The 24,451-nt window shown below is 34.3% G+C and overlaps 1 protein-coding gene across 2 annotated transcripts in view; it reads right to left on the reverse strand.

The window, feature by feature from the left end:
- LOC134845245 (uncharacterized) overlaps nt 1-17,631 on the reverse strand; it is a 58,789-nt gene extending 41,158 nt beyond the window's left edge. For both annotated transcript variants that reach the window (XM_063862170.1, XM_063862169.1), the window contains exons 1-4: nt 17,398-17,631; nt 12,572-12,868; nt 11,288-11,441; nt 2,546-2,856 (exon numbers count right to left, since the gene is read on the reverse strand). In XM_063862170.1, coding sequence (XP_063718240.1) covers nt 2,546-2,856; nt 11,288-11,441; nt 12,572-12,868; nt 17,398-17,571 — 936 coding nt within the window. In that variant the 5' untranslated portion in view covers nt 17,572-17,631. The remainder of the gene's footprint in view (nt 1-2,545; nt 2,857-11,287; nt 11,442-12,571; nt 12,869-17,397) is intronic.
- Nucleotides 17,632-24,451: the final 6,820 nt, after the last annotated feature.

The raw sequence follows: 24,451 nt of genomic DNA on the forward strand, positions 1-24,451 counted from the left end.
TTTAAAGCCCCATAACTTTATGAAAAAATATTAAATATTTTTTTAGAATTGAGCTCACGACAACAATAACTTTCGGATGATATATTTACACACAGAATAAACGGAGCTTCGCACCACTTGCCATACGACTTAAACATTTAAAAAAATAAAACATCGAAAAATTTGAATGTTGAAAACAACTAAGTGAACCAAATTTTTCTCATGTCTAGATTGAAAACAACTACGGGCCCATCTAAAAATAGAGGTATGCGTTTGATATTGAATGAATTTGCTACACTGATGCGGCACGATAAGTTTGATTTCAAAAATTGGGCTTTACCCAAAGTTTAAAACTGTGAAAACGTGATTTCAAAAATTGGGCTTTATCCGAACCTTGGTTGTTTCTCAACTTAGATAAGTGAGAAAAGTAAAAAAAAAATTTGAGATAATCAATTTTTCTAAGGAGATAAAATTTCTCTTTCAAACAATAAGAAGCCGCCACTTCTGCACGAAACATTTTCGCAACCAGTTCTTTCAGTTAAACTTTTCATCTCAGATTTGATTGTGTAAATTTTCAGAAAACTCAAAAAATTTCTAAAAAACGGTCAAAAGACTTTCCAAAACCCAAAGTTTTTTCTGCAAAAACAGCAGTTTATGGCCTTAGAAAGAAAAGGATCTCAAAACCGGGTATCTCGATAGAACACAGCCTGAGAATTGGCACAGTAGTTTTCGCGTAAAGTCAAAAAGTTTAGAAAAACTGTCAAAGTTTCGAAACTTCAACTTGTTTGATGATCATAACTTTTTTTTTAAACTGGGCATTGCCACTTATAAAAGTAAGCTTTCAATAATCTATTTTTTCGAATAAACTTATGGCATCAGATTTAGCAGGATAGTTAAAGAGAAAAGCCCAAAAAACAGTCAACTAATAAAAAAAATTGACATTTCCGAGAATCATAGCTTTTTGCGTTTAAAATAAGGGCTTTGACGCTTATCCAGAAGAAATCCACTCAGCCTGCACTTTCGATTGAACCTGTTATCTCAGATTTGAGAGGGCAGTTCTCGAGAAATGTCAAAAACTTAAAAAAAAGGTCAAAAGATCAAAATTTTGTATTTTCCGAGGCCATAACTTTTGGTGTCAGAAAAATTTCGGAGTAGTCGCATAAACAAATGCACTTCCCACAACCCTTTCTTCGAATTGAACCCAAAATCTCAATATGGCAGGATAGTTTTCGAGAATATTCAAAAAGTTTAAAAAAAACGGTCAAAAGCAAAAGATTGGCTATTCCGAGGGACATAACTTTTGGAGTAAAAAAATTGGGCGTAGCCGCTCATGCAAAGAGCTTTTCGAAACCATTCTTGTCATTTAAACCAAAAACGCAGATTTGAGAAGAAGTAGTTTTCGAGAAAACAAAAAAATAATCAAAAATGGGGTCAAATATTTCCCAGACTTTCGAAAGCTGTAGACAGAGGGGTCAACTAAAAAGAGACTCTAGGGGAGCATACAGACACACAGGTATGTATAACCTCAAAATAACCTCAAAAAAAGAACTCCAAATAAGACACGGTACATTTAAAAACTTGTGAAACTCAGTTATAGTAAGAACTGTTTACATTGGAACAGAAGCCATGCTTTAAAAAATAAACCAATAAATACTCTACCAGATTAAAAAAATGGGCGTTTACAAAAACAGGAAATGAACTGAAAGAAACTAGGATTAAAACCACGAATCCGAAAAAGATAATTTTGCAAAAATAATTAGAACTGAAACGAGCTTGAACTAATTTCTACTTGAGTGATAGTAACTTTATCTAAATTTTAAAGATCCTGTAGAAGTGAAGATTTTGTGGACAAAGTTGTTTACGGGAAAAGTCTAGTTCCCGATTGTAATACCCTTGCTTATAGCAAGGATAAATAAGCCACGAATTATTGAAAATTCGGCTAGGTCTCGGATTCGAATGCGGCCTAAAAATTATGAGCCTCACGCGAACCACTCAGCCACTCACGCTTAATACATCACAAAAACTAGCCACAAATAACGCAGAGAACAGATGCTATGAAATTTCCAATGCTAGATCGTGATTATAGCAAAAGTGCCACCAAATAATTGAACCCTTTCCAGTTTCTATGAACACTTATATTTGCGAGTTAGATTTAAAAAAAAAAGAAGGTTCGTACTAATACACTACCCTGACTTTAATTTAAAATATGATCTTTTCACAAATTTCTACACAGAATTGAGAAATCTATTATTTTTCTAATTTTAATTTTAAGCAAGATGATTTAATTTCTTTTTTGAAAAGAAACATCATCCAATTTACCAAACAGTTCATCTCATAATGGAGAGTTTTATTTCAGTTTCAAAATATAATAAAAAAATCCCACCTTGCAAGAACACCAAAAAAGACAGCAAGCTGCCTATCGATTGAAATAAATTACTAGGTCTACAAAAACAAAAAAGTGCACAGATCAATGCAAACATTGTACAAAAAAGGGGGGGGGGTCAAAAAGAAGAGATATAGCATTTCATTCATGAACATTTTATCACAAACCAGAACAATAACTTACTGTTGGATTTGTGCTTGAGGAATCTGACACGTGTTCTGCAGATGATAAAGTTGGTGTTCCAGTTCGTTGTGATATGTAATGTGATTGCAATTGCGAGTGTTGAGATACACGAGCCTCAGTATTGCTGTGGTGGTACCGTAGATGGGAGTTATCGTAGTTATCTGGTTCTGTTCGATACTCAGTTAATGCAGCTTTTGTCGATATATCTTCTTCTAATCTTCTCCTTTTCTGGGAAATTTCAAATGATGACGCCTCGTCTATTTTTGGTGCTTCCGTTTTGTACAGCAAAAGATCAGAGGACAACTTCGAACCTAAAAATCATCAACGGAAAAGTAGTATATCACGAAATAGTTGAAACTGTATGTTAATCAGTGTGAAAAAATAACACGCTCATCGAGAGAGTCGTCTCATTACGGTGAGCCGAGGTTAACACATGGTAGAGAAGTATGTCTAGCCTGTTACTGCTCAGTAGGGTTAAAACAAAATAGTTGAGTTTCTCGAAAAAGCAGATGTAAAATATGTGCGCTTTTGCAAGTATATAAACGCAATTTAACGAATGTGTAAGCAGTTTTCGATCAAATTTCCTCCTATTTTCTTTTATCTTCATGGACCAATCCATCTTTTAAAGACACAAATAACATACTAGTACCGTTAGTTTTCTTCTGGGATGAGAATTTGGCCTCGCAATGTTGCTTTACAACTCGATTAAAACAAAAGCCTGTATCGCCTAGCCGAATCTCTCAAAATGTCTACGATCAGAGTAACTCAATTTAGAAGCTAGTTAAATTCAACCTACCAATATCGGAAGACTAGTTTAACTTTTTCACAGAATCCATAGCCAAAGAATGAACTGGAGTAATAAGACTTCCAGACTGAAGTATTTATATTCGAGGTATGAGTCAAAAATTTTCAAGAACATCAAATAATCATCAACTTAATCGAGCAATATTGTTTGTGACTCCGGAACCATATTGCTTACTTCAAAACTCGTCAATTGGCAAATCAAATTCCTCCACTGCTATTACTGTCAAAGAGGACCATAAAGGAAAGACCTAATACTATATGAAAAACTACCAGTGACTAAGGATAGTTTGGTGAGGCTAAATTAGAACTATGAATGAAAGAGGCGTAATTAAGAGCTTTTGCAACGAGGAGTTTGAACATTTAAATTGAATGCCAACAGCTGGCGATAGCCTCAAAGCGCCCTCCTCTCAATTAAACTCTGTAAATAGATGACTTGCGAGAGAGAATAATATTAAAACAGAGAAAGATTACGAGTAAATCTTTTTCAAACGATGAACATGCAGCGCACAAACAGCTAGAAGTCGCAATTAAGCGCGGCTTGAACATCTCCCGTCTTCCTATTTTGACTGAACTGAGATAAAAAGAGGAATTTTTACCATTCATGCTACTTTTTAAATGGGACACAACTACTAACAACAAAACAATACTTATATATGCAGATGAAGTAGGCCAAGTCTCAACTAATAATGTAATTATGCATCCATTTTGTTTAATAGTTTGTCACAAATTTCACTGCTCCAGAAACAAAACGAGGTCACATTTTCAGTTTAACAAAAAAAGTTCCCACATCGTTTGAGAAAACAGTTAACTTTATTAATTGCAGCTTCTTATAAGATTTCTTTCATCAAACAAAACCATTTTTAATGCTCAGTTATGATAGACACGATGTACGTAATTTAAAATAATTTTGAATTTTTCTTGACGTGAACATTCTGATATTCTCGGTATGAACATTCTCAGGAGCCAAAATTGAAAGGAAAAAACCTCTTTTTTTATCTTCTTTTTTTCTTTATTCAGAGATAAAAAAATGTATCGTGAAAAAATGGTTCAGGTGTAAAAAAAATGTGCCTTGAAAAACCTGCGAAATATTTCATGTTTCAAAAACTTCAAAGAGTTTGAGGAGTATATACGAGCCAGCCATTCTCTACACATAGGCGAAGCGGAGATTGGTATCGCTTGCGATGCAACGCAAGTATCGCATTGCACCCTAGCGAAGAGAGACAAAAAATTCGAAAATTGTTAAAAAACTCAATTTCATAAAATATAGTCGGTTACACAAAAACCAGCATTAAATAGGCTTTTATTTTGATTGAAGGAACCATTTAGAAAATAACTCGGGCTTTTATGAACACTTTCGACTCCGATGAAATCATATTTAGAGAAGACTGCACAAAGAAAATCTCGTCCAATGCTTTAATACAATCAAGATTAAATTCTAGACTGAAATTTCCTCCCCTTTAGCAAAACAGAAAAGATAACTATCTCCTCCACAAAATAGCAAACCAAACACCGGTAACTCAAAACACGATCCATCCTCAAAATAGCGATCCAAAACGCTGACAATTCACAAACAGACATCTATAGTTCCATAAAAAAATCGGGCAGAACTCAACCCATTTAAAGAATTCATTTGTGACAAAAAATGTTGAAACATCTTTTTCGTCAAAATTTTCGAATCAAACTGAATTCTGATTGAAAAAATTAGCTATAAAAACAAGTTCAAATATTGTGTGCAAATTGCAGTAAAAAAGGATAAAATACTAGAGTGAAATATATTAAGAGGGGCGAAGCCGAGCAGGCAAAACAAAAATTCAAAATGTCAAAACACTTACTACTCACTGCCAAAGGATCTTACAGTTTCGAAAAACACTTTTCCAGCATCTTCAATCCAGGTAAAAAAATTTTTTGCAAAAAGCGTGAAACGATTTTTTCAATATTTTAATCAGATTAAATTATAGCTTAAAAACTAAGCAACGAAAACAAGGATAGCCGGTTACTAAGCTAGTAGCACAGAATGTTCCGACCATAGTCTTAACAACAATATGTTTTTTTTTCAAATTCGTGCCGTTTTTTCTCGGTGGTGTAATAAAAATATCTGAACAAAAAACTAGAACTCAGGCATATTGGTCAGTCATAGTAAAATAGGCAAAATAAGAAAAATTACTCATTTTTTTAAGTTTGCCATTTTTTAAAGTTTTTGATTCCCAAAATGGCGTTAAAAAACAGCAAACATTGCCAACTGACAGTTTGAAAAGAGTAATGAATGCAAGAAAAGTGAAAAATAACTTACTTCAATTTTTGAATTTCGCAGAACACAATAGATGCGCTTTTCGAAATTAGAAGTCGATCATGTTTTTCGTGACCTATATACTTTTGTTGTTAGATAGTGGAGTTTGCCTTCCTTTCAACGATGGAAATGCACTGAAGTAAAAAAAATCACAAGTCAAACCGCGAAAAGTCAAAATCAAGCGTGAAAAAATTTTACCTTTCCTGAAAAAAAATCAGCAAAACCTAGATAAGAGTACTCACTACGTTCATTACTCTTAAAAACTAACTTTATTCAATTAAAGCTAAAGTTCATTACACAAATGCTATTCTAAACGACTTAGTCAAACATAAATAAGCCTGCTCGCTGGCTTTACTCGTTCGAAATTGATGAAAAATCAAAAATTTCGAACCGGTTTTTCTCAACACTAAGAAAATTTTGTATGTGGTTCGAATGATGACTGAAAGGGCTTTATTATGAGATATCACTCAACCCAGCCCAATAATTATTTGTGCTACCTGATTTTGCCTGGAACAAAACTAAAACATACCCGAATACAAAGTTGTACCAAGTTCTCCCCCATTTTCAATTATCGGAACAAAAATAAGAAGCAAAACTATCACTCCATTCCTTCATAGAAAAAACACAGCTACAAACTCTTCTACAATTTCTCAGAAACGATGTTCAATTTAAGAAAACTTCGTTATTTGACCTGTTAACAACTCTTTATCCCGATTTGAAAACGCTTGCTACTCCCAAGCGTAACGCACAAAATTGCGTAACAAAACCTGTTAACAACTCTTTATCCCGATTTGAAAATGCTTGCTAGACTCAAGCGTAAATCACTCGCGAAAACATAAAAATTGCATTGCAAGCCAGCATACAGGAAAGGAAAGGAGAGCAACTAAGTCCAAGGAAAACGGAAAAGCTTTCGAAGCTACAACTAAAAACAACTTCAAAATGTTGTCTGGAATGATTTTATGTTTGCATAAAGCACGTCCAGAAACACAGTTGACGGCGTTCAAAAACAATTATCGAGCGAAAATAAAACTATTGTCATGAAAAACTTCGAACTATAATATCTATTCTGGGATTTTTAACGTTTTGTGTGATATAGAGGAAAGCATATAAATTATGATTCCCTCGAATTACCTAAAACTAAATTAGTAAGCCAATAAAATATAAGCCGAAATCAATTAGGCCAAAAAAAGTGAAAAAAGGAAAATACACGAAGTCAAAGTAAGTACAATTACAAATTTCAGCAGTAAAAGTAAACAAAAATCAGCTGCGATGAAAGCTGCATGCAGCAAATGAATTCTAAGATTTTGCAATAGAACCGACAAAACGTGTTTGAAAAAAAAACACAGATCCTGGTCAGTTTCGAAACCATGACCTTTGCCGTCCCAGGCGTATTCGTTGCCTCCAGTCGTTGAATTCATCATGAACCAAGATACCAAGTGTTTCTATTAAAGTTGTTAACCCGAAAAAAGTATATATTCCTATTTGATAACGCTTTCTAATATCAAGCACAAAAATGGCAGAGGTTCGACTCCTCTACATTTTTTATGCGACTCAAATAGCGATAGCATCCCAAATAACGACCGACAACAAAGCCAACAAAACATGCCTCTTTTTTTCTTCAAGTTATCCCATTTAGAGGAAATTCTATCAACGTTCCTTTTCTTATTCAACTGGGAATTCAGATAATTAAGTCCATTTTTGACACTAGAATTCCCCTTTTTCGTTACCCCAACGCTTTCGTTGTTCAACAATGGATTTAACCTTCTTTTGAACAAAAAAATGAACTTATAAAGCTAAACCAGCAAAAAGCTTTAAAAAAAACAAGGATAGCCGGTTAATGTGCAAGTAGCACAGAATGTTCCGCCATTGTTTTACACAGAGGCGAAGTTGCATTTCGCATACACAAGCAAAAATATGACCGATAACGCTACTGGGAAAACTTAAATGAATAAAACTTCGAGTCTTCGATTTTTCGTAGGTGACACACGCCAATTATGAGTCTACATAATTGCTAAGTGATGCAAGCCAATTAAGACGCATTAGCAGTACAAGTCAATTTGAAAAAAAATTACCAACTAACATTCCTCAATTTATAAAACGGACGCATTTTTTTAATTAGTATACGAAAAAGTTCATTAAAAAATCCGGGCTACCTTGAAGCTAAAGTGCTATTTGTAATATAATAGTCTGTGTTATTATCCTTAGCATTCGCTGTACTTAATAGCTGGGTCAAAATGAACACTTTCAAAATGAACAAATTTTGTCGCAACAATTGCATCGCAACCCTATTTGCGACTTAGATTGGAAAAAAGAAAGTTCATACTATAACACCAGATATGCTTGTGTAAATAAATACAACCAAGTTTTTTCAAATTATTGTCGTTTTAACGACGTGGTGTGATAAAAGGAACCGAACAAAAAACTGAAATATATTCAACAGCCATACTAATATAAGCAAACTGAAAAAAAAAATTGTAGAAAACTTAATAGAAAAGCGAAAAAAAAAAATCAAACGAAAAATTTTCTATCAATTTTTTTTGAACACTGTGATTCTAAAAAGGCGCTAAAATACTCAAGGTAAGCTAACGTTACCCAAGTAAAACTAGATTTTTACGTTTTATATTAAGCTATTGTAAGCTTTTAAGCAATTAAAACATAACTGCTCGCTCGCTTTAATCGGTCGAAATAAGACGAAAAGTCAAAAGTTTCAAACCGGTTTTTCTCAAAACTGGGAAAACTTTTTTGTAAGTTTAAAATGTGGTTCAAATCACGACTGTAAGGGCTTTAATATGATATACCACTCAATGCAGTCCGATGATTATTAGTGGTACCCGATTTTGAGCGGAAAACAAAAAAAACTATAACGCACCCAAATACAAAGTTCCTCCCTATTTTCAATGGCCGGAACGACAACGAAATCATCACAACCTCTACGATTGACAATGACTGTGTTCTTTTACACTTAAAAACCAGGTGAGCAATGCAGAAAAACCTATATCATAAACGAACTCGTATTCTCGCAGATGGGTGTACAAATATGGGTGAAAAATGTGGCTTAGTAAAAAGTAATTATGGGAAAATGTTTGGAAACTTAAGAATCTTGAGGTCCAAAATAGGCACATACTTTGAGCCAGCTTAATCTTTAGTTTATAATGCTGCACTCTTATCCTATTAAATAAATTTACACACAAAGACAAAACAAAGCTTCGCTCCACTACCGATAGCAAAATGAATGACTTTCATTATTGCAGATAAACCAATAAATCGAAATCTTGAAACTGAATTACTGTACCTTTAAGAATTTTTCAAAGAAACGCGAAGCAGAGCTCCGCACTCCTTGCGAAACAACGTATAAATAGCAAGACAAACTAAACGACAGAAATAGAGATGAAAACCGTAGAGAAAAAAATTCAAACTTTTTGAAAATTGATCTTCTAAAAATGCTCCTACATTCTTCTTGACGTTGTCTTAAATTAAATTTCTTTTCCAGAAAATATGCCAAGAAAAAATTGAATGTCAAAAAAGCATCGAAAGAAAACTCAAAGTCCACGCTTAAAATACTTGGAGAAACCTTTTTTTGCTCCTCAAACTAATTAAAAAGAGGCCTCTAAGACGATAAATTATAGGCCGAAACCTTCGCAGCAGAACAAGGAGACTAAAAACGAAAAACAAAACAACTGCAATACTGAAATCGGAGTTGGTAAAGATACAAACAACATGAAAAAAATTCTACGCAAAAGCCAAGCTGAGCTTCGCGACAATTGCGATACGAACATAAATGACTTTGATTAACAACAAATGAGAAGCCTAATCAACATTAAAAAAGAATCCTTGAAAATATAGTTTCTAGTCAAAAAAAATTATACAAATTTTGAAGAACTAGAAAAAACTGTCTGGAACAAAATTTCATGCACTATCACAAACTTTTAAAAACTTTGAATTTAACTGGGTTTTGTAATTTTTCTAAATTAGATATCTTTTATTTTAAAATTTCTCAAAAAATATATAACTAAAATTCTCAAAACAGCCAAAAGACAGTTGGAAAAGAATCACGAGCGCAAGGAGGCCGAAAAAGTACTATATAGTTTTTAAAAACCTTCGTACTTCGAGTAAATTTATCTGCAAAATTATTGGCCTTAAAACTCTTCGAATTTGTAAAACAAATTATGATTGACAAATTTTTGATAAAATTAGCCCAATTTGAGAAAACATAATCTATAGGTAAATTTTTTATACCACTGGCAAATCTGAAAAATAAACTCCACTTTCAAAACTAGAAGTCGATGACCTTTATAGGGACCTTTACACATTTGCTGCTCGTTAGTGGAGTTTGCTTTCTTTTGAACAAAGGAAATGAAGTTTAAAAAAATTAAACCGCGAAAAGCCAAATTTTAGCGTAAGCAAATTTTAAGCACTTTCCCTGAAAAAACCCAAAAAAAATCACCAAGACCTCTATAAGAGTATTCATGGCTCATTAAAAACTTTTAAACTAAACTACCTCCATCATGAAGTAAGAAGAAAGTTGAACCTCCAACAAGAGTCGGGCTGCCGACAGAAAAAGTGCATTAAACCGACAAAAATAAACAGACGGAGGATAGCTTGTTTTCGCCTACGAAAATGGTGAAAACTATTTGTTTGTAAAGAAAACGGCCCGCCGGATTCGAACCATAAGCCTTTGAAGTCTCAAGCAGATAGGTTACCACAGATTTGAATACAGAGGGAAAGCCGAGCCTCGCAACAACTTGCAATGTAGAACAAAGAAAGTAGTAAAAAAAAGTTTCAAAACTCTGTTTCGTGAGATTTTTTCAATCACCAGCAAATGAGTAAATTAAACATCTGCAAGCAACAAATTTAGTCCAGTTTCAATTAACTCGGCTTCACTGCCTTAAAATGCTCATAGGATATAGGATAAGCGATGAAATCTGGAAAAAACTTTTAAACAAACTGCATATCTTTTTAAGATCCAAAATATTTAGCGTATGAAACTAAAATTCAACTGATTCAAAAATAAAAACCGAAATATAAATTGAAAATAATAACATTTCCCAAAAAAAATCCAAAAAATCAAAACCCAGAAAACTTATTTTCAATTGGTTCAAAAAGTCCAGAAAAAGCTCGGATAAAAATAAGATCAAAAAAAATACCGCTACTCTATATGAAAACTTTTAAGCTAAGCAAAATCAGGGAAAAAATTAATTACAAAAAAATTGCACTATAAATGGCAGTTCAATACGAAATTTTTTTGAATATAATAGCACTTTATATTTGCTTAATCTCAGACAGACCAAGCAATACGGCTACCTTCCCAAACAATTTAATCTATACAGCAAAAAAAAACAGCTGTTGACCAAGAATTTGAAACAAAAGTTGAAATCGACAGAATACACGACAGAATTAAGGCCAAATGACCTTCAGCACCGAAAATCAACGAAAAACTTTTGGCACCGATTCTATTTTTTTCTTTACAAGAACTCTTAATTTGCTCTGAAAAGGATATATGCTACCAATTCACTGAAATTGCTATTACCTCATTAGTGGATATTCAACAGTTGATATTGATTACAAGTTGACCATTCTGTGAACGATATTCACCGGAAAAAGTCTAGTACCCCTTTGCAACACCCTTTTTATCGCAAGGGTAATCAACTCACCTGTTTCGTCTCTGCATTCATTGTTGTTGTTGTTTTGACTGGGACACTTTTGACGCCCAACTACATCACCACTCGTGATACTGCTCAGTCCATTTTTGAGCTCCGAAAACAGTCCTTCTTCACCCGAGGAAGCAGATCCCATGTAATTTCCAACCTTAAAATGTAAGTAAGAGGAAAATTTGGTTCAGAGGCTGAGCAATAACGATTTAAAAATGCTTCCGAAATTCTGTTGACCAAGGACGTCTATTAGACACAAAGGCGAAATGGAGCTTCGCACCACTTGCAATATCACACAAACACAGCATTGCAAGGTAGCAATTAGCACACCGAAAACGAAAGGAAAACCGAAGAAAAAATCGAGTACATTTCAAAATACCAAATACAAAAGTTTCAAAAAAAAAAACTTTCTCAGGAATGATGTCCAATTTGATATTCAACATTTATGGAGCAGCAATTATGCCGCCAAAAAGGGGCAATTTTTTTTTTTTTGAAAATTTACGATCCCCCTCCGGAAACACGAAAGTACAAAAATCTATTTTTTACTTCAAAGGATGCGATAAAATACGCTAAAACAAAAGCTGTAACAATTTAGGCCAAATGCAGCTTTTCAGCGAAAAAAAAACTAAAATGGAAATTACAAGAACATATTTAGTAACTTTACAAAGTATCAAATGATTCAAGTGATTTTGTCAAACAAGTTGTAACCTGATAAAAAAAAATCTAGCGAAGCGGAGCTTCGTTTCACTACAAACTTTCGCGACTTAATACACATTAGCTAACATCCGAAAAAACTCTCATGTCATATAACCTTAAAACGTGAACCGTTTACAACAAAAATGAGAGGTAATCATTGTTTAAAAGCGAAATTTGATGCAATAATTTAGTTTAAAATATTACAATTGGTTAAGTTTTTCTTTGGACTATAATTTCTCCAGTTTTGAAATTTCGTGTCTTGAAGAAAAAGAGACTAATTGGCGAGTAAGTTCGAGCAGTGATGTTTAGTTAAGAAATTTTAACCGATTTCATAACGAATAACTAAACTTCACTGCTCGAACTTTCTCGCCAATTAGTCTTTTTTTCTTCAGGACACGAAATTTCGAAACCGGAGAAATTATAGTCCAAAGAAAGACTTATAAAAAAGGTACCGCGGTACACGAAATAACTAATAGAAAACGTTTTGGCAAAAAAAAACAGGCTAACTCCACTCACAAACGAACCAACGGTGAGAAACTGTAGCCGGAAGATCAGAAATTGCCTCAAGTTCAGTTAAATTAAACTTCTTACCTGTGCTTCATCGTGCTCAACCAGCTTGTTATCTGCACTCTCCTCCGTTTTAACTTGTCCATCAGCAGCAGTTGTAGTAACGGTAGAAATTGTTTCTTTACTTTCTCCACCGATATAATCTCTTGATTTAGTTTGGCACAGGAGTGGAGATGGCGGGGGATTGAGAAAGTCCTCTGGGTTGGCCCAGTATTTGTCTCCAACTGTGGAGATATGATTAGAAAAGGGTTCATTGGGTAACTGGTCGGAAATTGTGGAATTTGATTTGTGTTGCAAGTCATGTTCTAACGGGTAGGCAGACTAAATAAAAACACTTAATTACTAAAGCGTCTGTGAGCTTTTGAAGCAGCCTAAATTCGCGTGATTGAATCAATTCCAAGAAAGTTTTAAGGCCGATTTCAAAATGCGATACTTAATTAGTTCACGAAAACAGCAATCAATTGAAAGAAAAGTGGAATTATTGATATGCCAACTATGACGACAGCACGTTAAGACGAGTATAATTGATGTTTCAGAAAGATCAGGTAATATAAAGTGTGCAAACTTTTGAACGGATTCTTCTGTTAGTTTTTTTCTTTCAATTCTGTAGTTTACTGTCAATATTCTTGAGTTTTACTGAGGGAGTAGCAACATTCTCTGTTTTTCTCTCTATTTTCTTGCTCTGCTTGTGTGGATGTATATATGTATGTATGTGTGTGGATGTATGGATGTAGCGAGAGTGTTTTGCAGGTGGTGGGGTGAGTGGTGGGCAGGTGGGTGCGTCACACATTCCATATCAGGGCAGATGGTAGGCAGATGCAAAAACACACTCTCTCTATCCACGCACTACCATTGCGTGGATATTACACTATGTAACAAAATAGATAGAGATATAGAAAGAGAGAAATACATAAACAGAAGAGAAGAGAGAAAAAGAGAAAAAGCGAGGAGAGAGATAGTTAAAGATGGAGATAGAGAGCACATCACACTATTGCTGTCACAAAACACACCACATTACGTTATAATCATCATCACTAGCATAATCATCATCCCTCCTCTCAGCAGAGCACAGCACAAACGGAATGACACAGATAAAAGCTCGTTCTACTCTTTTCCCTAAGAAAGACTACTCCACGCTAATGTCAAAAGAAGTGTTGATCAGTATTAAAAAAAAATAGAAAACAATTGCCACCAAGGTCAACAATTATTTTACATTAAAGACCCAGCCAATACATGCAGCCGACGCATTAATTATTTAATTTAATAGTTGTTTGCAATTGCGTAGAAAATTAGGAGGAAATTGTCTCGTAGAAATATCTGAACGATAGAAATCTTCCTGCTTATCTAATTTAACTCAAATGCGATCGATATAAGTAGCGGAGAATTACACCATTTTTATATGATTCCTCAAACAAACAGTTGACCAAATTAACTTAAAAAATCAGGAAAATTGATATGAACAAGCAATTCAAATTTCTATTACGGAAACGATGAAACGGACCCTCGCTTCACGTGATATACAGTTTTGAAAGCCTTTAAATAAACGTTAGAACTTTTAAAAATTTATTGGAAAAATAGAAAACTCACTTTTTTGGCTGCCATCCGTGAACTATTACTTGTTAAACTTTGGCTCACAATTCCGATTATTACAAGGATAGCCTGTTGTTGGGCAAGTAAACAAAGTCTAGTTCAAACTTAATTAAAAACCCACTGAGAAGATTTTTTTAAATTTTCAAACATAATTCGTTTTGTGAGAACTAAACAAGCAAAAATTTAGTGAACTAGGCAGAATCGACAACATTCTTCGAAAAATGGATAACAAACAAACAAACAAACCAACGGACAATTGGGAAAGAGTGATCGAACACAAGAAAACAGAAAACAATGACTTAATTTTTGAAGAATTTAAAACTTTCGAATTTACAAAAAAAACCTTACAGCTCATTAAATTTTTATAGCAACTTATGATTGACACTTTTTTGATGAAATTAACCTGCTTTGATAAAACTGGATCAAAAGGTAAATTTTTTTCCGCTGAGATATCCGAACATTGAGTTCCACTTTTGAAACAGGAAGTCGATCACGTTTCTAGTGAACTTAACACTGTTGCTGTTAGATATTGGGTGATTGCCTTCCTTTTAACAAAGGAAATGAACTAAACTTTAAAAGAAACCATAAGTCCAACCGCGAAAAAATAAAATTGCGCCTGAACAAATTGTAAGACTTTCTGAAAAACAAAATAAAAAATCATCAGCAACTATTCAAGAACCTGAACTATGTTCTCTGACTCTTAAAAACAGATAAAACAATGAAGAAAAACTTTTGAAATTTTTTGTGAAAGTAGAATAACTTTTTTATGCCAAATAACCGCTATATGAAGCTTTCAAAACTAGTTTTCCCTGAGTGAAACTGAATTTTCTTACTACTTGAATGAACATTTTTCTTTTAAAATAACAACTCTCTCGAGCTAAAACTCCAAAACTTCAAATGAGTTTTTCTTCACACTGGGAGAAATTTTAAACTTTTAATTTCATTCGAATCACGACTAAGAGAGGTTTAAAATGCTTAGTCACTCGAACCATTTGGTCATTATTACAAAGAAAAAAGGCTATCCGGTTGCGGTGCAAGTAGCACAAAATGCTTCGAAGATATTCAAGAAAACCACAGTCAGCTAGTAAATATGGCGAAATTTGCAACAGTGATCTTCAAAAATTGAATGACAAACCAAAAAATGAAAAAACTCAACAAAAGTACGAAAAATTTTTTAAATGGAACAAATTAAAGCTTCCAAAAAAAGTTCCTCACAGATAATTCATAATTTTTCGGCCGGAATGCCTTTTTTTCAATAAAAAGAACGTTACTCAATTGCTTTCTTGCTCGAGATAAGACCAAAACTCGAAATTTCAACCCAGTTCTTTTCGACGCTGACAATTTAAAAAAAATTTATGTCCTTCGATTCACGACTGAAAGGTCTTCAATATAACACATCACTCGAACCATTCCAGTGCTTACCTGTGGAACCTGATTTTAGGTGAAAAAAATTAAAAACACGAAGACTTAAGTTCCTTCCCATTATCAATGGTCGGAATAAAAACAAGGATCGCCGGTTGCTGCGCAAGTCACACACAGAGTGGTCCGAACCTAAGTTGAAAAACGTAAATGAACACAGAGGCGAGGCCGATTTTCGATGCAATTAAAACATTGCATTACAAGATATCGATAGAAAAAAAGAAGAGAGTTACTTTTTTTTAAAAAAAAAGCTGAAAAAAAATTACTCAAAATGAATATCTACGAAAATTTCATACCTTTGGCTGGGATGTTGTTCGTAAACGGCCTTAATAAACATTGAGAATCAAGGAACGAGCGTCGATTAAGGCGAAAAACTTGGTCGACCCTCATTAACACAAAAAAGAAACAATCATAGAAAATTCAAAATTACGCAGGAAAGGTTTCCAAAACTTTAGCTTTCAATTGAGCACAAATTTCAGATTTGGGAGGGTAGTTTTCGAGAAAAAGAAAAATTTTCAAAAATTAAATCAAAAATTTCTCCCACACATCGTTTCGAAGGCTGTAGATATTGGCGTACGGTAAAAAGTGACTAGGGGATTATGCAATCAGACAAGGAAGCATAGTTAGGATCTTTTTGAGAAAAACTTGAATTTATGAAAAAAACGAAAAAATTTTCCAAAGCATCTCAAAAAATGAAAAAACCGCATACATTTGCAAAATACCTGTTTTTTATCAAATACGAACTGTTCAAATCAAAATTTTAAAGAACAAAGCTATGGAACAAACTGCTTGAAAACGGTACCAGATAATATAAACAGCATTTAATAAAAATAAAAAATCTGCCGACAAAAATTAAAAAGAAAACCACAATTTCGAAAAAATCAACATTTTGTTGATAAATATCATTGAAACTATTAAGTACTACCTCGAATGAGCTACGAAACAGCTTTATTCGAAATTTCATAAAATTGAGAATGTCAGTAGAAGTGAGCACGTCAGCAGAATTTGTACACAGAGGCGAAGCTGAGATTCGCACCACTTGCGATATAACACCAGAAAAAATCAAAAAAACTGATCTATCATCATGAATAAGGTTAGTTTTGAAACAAAAACATGAAACAAAAACATGGCGAGACAATAGAATTTGAAATTAGCATCGGAAGATAACTTACGAAGCGGTAACTAAAAACTTTGCGGAAACATTTTACGCCGAAAAAAATCAACAAGATTTAAGAGTTATAAAAAGTCCCCCTCGCCCTTAAACACTCAAAAAACATTATTTGCTCGTCAAATGAAACAAAATGAGACAACTAAGTCAATATAATATAGCCCGAAACTTATGAAGCCCAAAAACAGGAAAATAAAAATTTGAAAAAAAAGTTAAGAATAATAAGAAACTATTATGCCCCCCTCGTTCTCAAAACACAAACACAGTAGAATAAGATAAAAATTCCTTCGATCATTCGTCCGTGTAAATTAGTTTAGAAAAATGGAAAAAAGCCTATTTATTTTTCTTATTCGGATTTTATTTTTGAAAACAATAAGAAAAAATGGGGCTTTAAAATGATACCAAACTTGTCCCCTAGTCCCTTTCCGTGAAGTGGCCAGACCAAAAATTGGCATGCGGAATGATTATGCTGATTGAGCTAATCCAATGTGAGGTGAGAAAGGCAGACAGAGCATATTGAGATCTAGAGCAGAAAATTCCGAGCGATACCCAAACCATGTACTTTAAAGTTACTAGCTGCGCACCTCAATTAATAGCTCCTTCACGCCTTCGGGCCAGCTTGTCGGAACAATAAGGCCATATCTGAGTTTAAAGACTACAACTTGACACTAACCTGTTGATGCTGTTTTGACAATTGTGACAGCGTTAGAGCGTTGACTGCTCGAGCACTCTCCTCCTTGTGTTTGTTCAGACCACCTCCTTCATCGTCCTGTAAAAAACTTCCGGACAAAACATCAGCCTCCGCTTTCAACTTAGAGGAGTCGCCAGCAGACTTCAAAACTGACATGACTTCAAAGCAGTTTTCAGGACATACAGCCAGTTGTAATTGACTTTTTGTTGAACAATTTAACCTGAAATCATTTTCCAAAACATTTTAGCGCATCAGAGACGCACAAATCAACCCATCTTTTGCAGCTAAGACAAATTGTACTCAGTTTGAACAAATTAGATTTGGAAAATGAAATATTGACTGCATATGGAATTGTTACCACCAATTAAGTTGAATTAAGCCTCAATTGAATTTTGAACGATTTTGTAATGCTGGATAAGTAGTGTTAAGCGAGCAGTTTAAATAGACTCGATACAGACCAACCGTATAGTCAGGTTAGTATAGCGGTGTGCGAGCAACTGTGAACACAGGGATCGATTCCCACAGCAAATTCTTTTTGAAATTGGTCTGAATAATAGAAAACCACCCCAAGCGACTCAACAAGACAAAAAAATAATTCTATATTGACAACCAGAAAATAGTAAAATTCGAAATCTATACTCAAAAGTCAAAGCCGAACTTCGGGCTATATCAAAGCCCAACTTACGAGAACAACACTTTAACAGCTCAAGCGTACCTCAGACACGTTCACAAAAACCCACGAAGCGAGAATAAACTAAATTTGTGGTCGTAAACAATTTCCATCTGTATTTTCTGACAGTCACGCAGTTTTTGCTTCAAATCACATAAAAAATCGACTTTACGGAATTTTTTATCCGCACATAGACAAACTTGGCAAGTATTTTCATCACAAACTCCAATTTATGGTTCTTCAAGCAATTTGTTTACTATTTACTGCAAATTAAGGCAAAATTATATGTTTTTGCGTTGTTTTTTACCTAATTAGGCACAAAAACGTATAAAAAAGTTCAAAAAAAAGTATTTACATTTTTTCCGCTCCCTGCAAATAACTACTAAGTAGAATTTAAGCCTCGGACAAATTAGCGTTTGGAGGTTGCAATGCTGAAAGCCTCGTCGAAATTCAAGGTTATACGAACAACTTTTGCAACCATTTTTAAACTTTGAATTGGAGGCGAGGCCGAGCCTCGCACCAATTGCGGTACATATCAGTGTTCAGCCATAGAAAATGATTTTCAAAAAAATTGAAATTCAGATAGATTACGATACAAGACTTTATTCTTTGTATTCAAGTCGGTCAAGGTTTTGCGAGAAATAATGTGAGACAAATTCACGTCCTGAATATCCTCGGGGGAGGGATATTTTAATTGGAATCGAAGAAGAAGGGGTTGAGCCCAGTTTTTTTTTGTTTTTGCAGTACAATTAAAGTGGTCTTCAATCTCCTTTTTTTGGGGATACGAGGACAAGTTTCACCGCTGGTCTTGTTAAAAAACATAGGGCTTTTTCAGTTAACATGAGCGCGCTAAGCCATCCGAGCCGAGAAAAATTTCTAGCACTGGACCCAGAGGCCAGATGCCTCGTGGTGTAAAGCCCTCAAGCATCCACACGAGGTCATCTTTTTCGAGTGGTTCCTCGGCTTGCGTCCATTTAGTCCTTTTGATGAGAATCGGAGCGTACTCTTTAAGCAGACGCCTCCAGAAGCTGTCAAGTCTATCTTTTGCTAGCTTACAGGACTTGTTGGACAGTTTACTGGTAGATGCTTCGTAGAAGGCTGTTGCCGGAGCGTAGATGAATGGACGACCCATTAGGAAGTGGTTGGGTGACAGTGGAACGTCGTCGTCGAGGTCACTACTGTCCTGCTTTAACGGACATGAATTGAGTATTGCCTCAGTCTCGGCTACTATAGTAGCAAATAGAGTTCTTGGTAGTCGATCAGAACCGAAATTTAGTAAGAATGCTCGTTTTAGTATTGAGACGAGTCGCTCCCACACGCCGCCAAAGTGGGGGGGGGGGGCTGACGAAAAATTTAGGTGACATTCGACATTGTGGATGCCTCTGTGGTCGCCAGATATTCAAATTGGCCAAGTTGGTTGACGCATAATCTTGAATTGTCCTTAGTTCATTTAGAAGTCAAATGGATTATTAATTAGTTCGCAACAAATCATGTCATTATTATATGATTTTACCGCGTTTTGCGATAATTATAATGAGACAAAATCATGTCGTGTGGCGAGGAGCAAAATGAACAAAAAAAATCATTAAATTCTGAAAACAGTTCTAAAATCGTAGAGCAAAGAAATTTCAGATTTTACGGAATTCAATTAGATTGATCGATAAAGAAAGATATCGAAATGATTTTCAAATATAGTTAAAACTGCTCGAGGTAATTGAACAAGTAGTTTGGCCAATATTTTTAGTAAAAAGTTTTCTGAAATTTTTTGATAAACTATTTTATAATGAACTTATCTATTTATATGTGACTTTTGATTTTCCTCCACAAGAGAACAAGGAATGATATCTCATGTCTTATCAGAAAGACGATTAGAAAATTTGAACGAAAACCGATGATTTTTTCATCTGCTCACAAACGATTCTTCTATCTGAGCTTGTAATTGAGCTTTAAAGAAATTTCATACTTGAAGAATCGACGTTATAAAGCTAATTCTCCATCTTAATTACGCTAGTATATCACAAAATCAACGAATACATTATGAGAAATGTGCGACAAATTAAGCTTAAAGCCAAAAAATTAAGCAAACAAGAAAACGATTTAACGTTTACATACAAATTTTATTTGTTTCCCATTTATTGCAATATTATTGTTTCACATGTGACCAGCAAATATAGCAAATTTAGATTGAACCTAATACATTGAAAAATTTGGCAGAAAAACGAGTTCTATAAAGCTGAAAAACGCCAATTTTTGTTACAAAAATTATAGTCATCACAAAAACGCAATGAAACTAACTATATGCTGTATATTTGACAGAACATTTGAAAAATTAGGTCGGCGCTCTCGACCAACAAAAAATTGAGTATTGCCTCAGTCTCGACCAACATGAATTGAGTATTGCCTCAGTCTCGGCTACTATAGTAGCAAATAGAGTTCTTGGTAGTCGATCAGAACCGAAATTTAGTAAGAATGCTCGTTTTAGTATTGAGACGAGTCGCTCCCACACGCCGCCAAAGTGGGGGGGGGGCTGACGGAAAATTTAGGTGCCATTCGACATTGTGGATGCCTCTGTGGTCGCCAGATATTCAAATTGGCCAAGTTGGTTGACGCATAATCTTGAATTGTCCTTAGTTCATTTAGAAGTCAAATGGATTATTAATTAGTTCGCAACAAATCATGTCATTATTATATGATTTTACCGCGTTTTGCGATAATTATAATGAGACAAAATCATGTCGTGTGGCGAGGAGCAAAATGAACAAAAAAAATCATTAAATTCTGAAAACAGTTCTAAAATCGTAGAGCAAAGAAATTTCAGATTTTACGGAATTCAATTAGATTGATCGATAAAGAAAGATATCGAAATGATTTTCAAATATAGTTAAAACTGCTCGAGGTAATTGAACAAGTAGTTTGGCCAATATTTTTAGTAAAAAGTTTTCTGAAATTTTTTGATAAACTATTTTATAATGAACTTATCTATTTATATGTGACTTTTGATTTTCCTCCACAAGAGAACAAGGAATGATATCTCATGTCTTATCAGAAAGACGATTAGAAAATTTGAACGAAAACCGATGATTTTTTCATCTGCTCACAAACGATTCTTCTATCTGAGCTTGTAATTGAGCTTTAAAGAAATTTCATACTTGAAGAATCGACGTTATAAAGCTAATTCTCCATCTTAATTACGCTAGTATATCACAAAATCAACGAATACATTATGAGAAATGTGCGACAAATTAAGCTTAAAGCCAAAAAATTAAGCAAACAAGAAAACGATTTAACGTTTACATACAAATTTTATTTGTTTCCCATTTATTGCAATATTATTGTTTCACATATGACTAGCAAATATAGCAAATTTAGATTGAACCTAATACATTGAAAAATTTGGCAGAAAAACGAGTTCTATAAAGCTGAAAAACGCCAATTTTTGTTACAAAAATTATAGTCATCACAAAAACGCAATGAAACTAACTATATGCTGTATATTTGACAGAACATTTGAAAAATTAGGTCGGCGCTCTCGACCAACAAAAAATAGGATTCCAAGCAACAAGTGGCGTCGTTTAAAAAATTAGACATAACTGCATAAGCACGACAACGGAAGACAATCGCTCTAAAAGTCCAAAACACAGGCGAATAGGAGCTTTGCAATACTTGCAAAACATCACAAATAAAGCATAGCTAGCTAGCCGACAAAAAACTAAGCGAAAACCACGGCGCAAACTAAGCAAAAAAGAGTATGTTTCAATCTGAAAATGCTTCACAATCACAAGCGAACAAGATTTGACGGAAATAAAATTAGTTCGCTGAGAAAAGGATACTAATATCATAACTCGCCGCTTCATAGATAAACACTATAACACACAACTTAAACCTCATAATTTCACACAACATATTTAAAACCAGGGCACAATGGATAAACCTAAATTACGCGAATATGGTTGATGTTGTTTGCACGTAGGCGAAGCGGAGCTTCGCTCCACTCGCGATATACTGCAAGAAAAAAACATAATATGTCAAAAAAATCAAAATTATAGAAAAAAAACTTATTTATGACTGGATAAAAAAACTAGGGGGCCAGCTAAAACTGGAGGTACCTGAGTGATGCTTTGGGAGTTTGATATACTGATGAGGGTTGAAATGTGTAATTTCAAAATTTAAAAAAATACATATTTGCCCAATTCTTTAGCTGTCTCTCTACTAAAATAAGTGAGAAGAGTGAAAACTTTTGAGAAATTGGAATCTTCCTAGAGACATAACATTTCTCCTACAAAGAAAACGCTGCTGCAGGAAAATGCTGCTGCCAACGCTGCTACAGGGAAAAAAACCTTGCAGTCGTTTTTTTTCGATTTAACCCTTCATCTTAGATTTGATATGGTAGTTTTAAGAAAAACCCAAAAAAAAATCCTAAGACACGCTCAAAAGTTCCGAAAATCGATTTCAAAAATTGACATTCCGAAATCCATACATTTTTTCTGTAAAAACGAGGTCGTGGCTGCTTAAGCACAGAAGAAAACCAAAACAGGGTTTCTCTTCTCGATTGAACAATTAACCTAAGAAATGGCACAGTAGTTTTCGAGAAAGTCAAAAAGCTTCCAAAAAACGGTCAAAATTTTGACGTTTCCGAGATTCATAACTTTTTCAGTAAAACGCTTTAAGCTCAGAAACTTATGCAAAAAAGGCACACGACCTGTTTATTCTATTGAACGCAAACCTCAGATTTAAGAGGATAGTTTTCGAGAAACTCCACAAGTTTAAAAAACAGGTAAAAAAAACATGAATTAACTTTTCCAAGGGCGATACCTTTTGGGATAAAAAATTGCGCGTAGTTGATTATACATGGGAGCTTTTCACAACCTGTTATTTCGATTGAGACCAAAATCTCTGATTTGAGAGGGTAGTTCTCGAGAAAAGTTGAAAAAGTTTCAAAAAACGGTCAAAAAATCAATTTATTTGACTATTTTGAGGGCCATTTCTTTTTTTGCTTAAAAATTTTTTTTGAATGAATCCGATTAGGCAGGGAAGCTTCCCAAAACCCATTCTAACCATTGATTGTATAATCTCAGATTTGGGAGGGTGGTTTTCAAAAAAACAAAAAATCCAAAAATATGGGTCAAATATTCCCCCCATACTAGTTTTTTCGGAGGCTGTAGAAAGTTTGGTAAAGTAAAAATAGATAAGGGGATTATGCAGGCACACAGAAAAAAATACAAAAAACTAATCTCATACATTTTCAGAAGCCGTTTTTATCAAACAGTTTTTTAGGCAAATATGCCAAGCAAGGCATTTTAACTTTTAGATTAGCAACGGAACGAAACTTACGAAGCGAAAACAAAGTCGACAATCTTTGAGCAGATAACAGTTGAGCCGAAAAAAAAAGATTTCATAAAAAAACTTTGAAGTCGCTCCTGAAACTACAATGATCAAAACTTGCAACTATCAAGACACTTGCTCACAGTACGAAAGTCCGGCAATTTAATTTTACCGGAAAAAAATCAATTTCATACACACTGAAAGCAAGTTCAATTTCTTGTAAGAAAATTTGTTCACGGGAAAAAAGTCTAGTTCCCGATTACAAGAAACTTGCTCTCGCAAGTTTAAAAAAATCCTAAATTTTTAAAGATTGCAATTTTGAAAAAAAAACTAATTTTAATTTTTATAAGGTTTTCTTGTAATATTTATGCAAATTTCCAATCTTTTACAACATCTCATGAAACTCTCCGGCAAGATACGGTATTATTATTATAAGTTCAGAAATCTTATACAAAATAAGCAAACGAAAGACAAAATTGGATTCAAATTGATACATTTTCCTACAACTTGTGGGAAACTACCAATTAAAAAAAAAGTAAGTCTATAACTCCATTAAAAAGTCTATAACTCCATAACAGTAATATTTCAGCTTTTTTAGAATTAGGATCGTCATCCTTTTCAGCGGGAAGTCGGCATCAATCAACTGTCATTATTTCCGGGTTCTATGGCAGCATGCAAAAAAACAGAATTTCAGAGAAGAGTTTTCCAGAACGCGCCTATTATTTTAACTAAAATTAAAATATGGAAAATGGTCACATGTCAAATGTTCAGAGGGCACCTCTATCCCCTCTGATTGCATTTATACAGCGTCATGAGCACGCGCCCATCCAATGTGAGAGAAAAGCAGGAACATATGCCTCCCCGCCGACTGGTGCGATATATGATTCCGACAACGACAGGAAGTGGAGTTTGAGAACCTAAAGGAAAGTTCATTAAATAAGGAGAAGGTTTCAGCCAATCATGGATGATGAAAAACAAAAAAAAGCGAGAAAAAACTCTACTTATTTTTAACCCAGATACGAATCTTCGCGTTAAGCTCCTCGC

The sequence above is a fragment of the Symsagittifera roscoffensis genome, chromosome 4, assembly GCF_963678635.1.
Source record: "Symsagittifera roscoffensis chromosome 4, txSymRosc1.1, whole genome shotgun sequence".
Taxonomy (NCBI): domain Eukaryota; kingdom Metazoa; phylum Xenacoelomorpha; order Acoela; family Convolutidae; genus Symsagittifera; species Symsagittifera roscoffensis.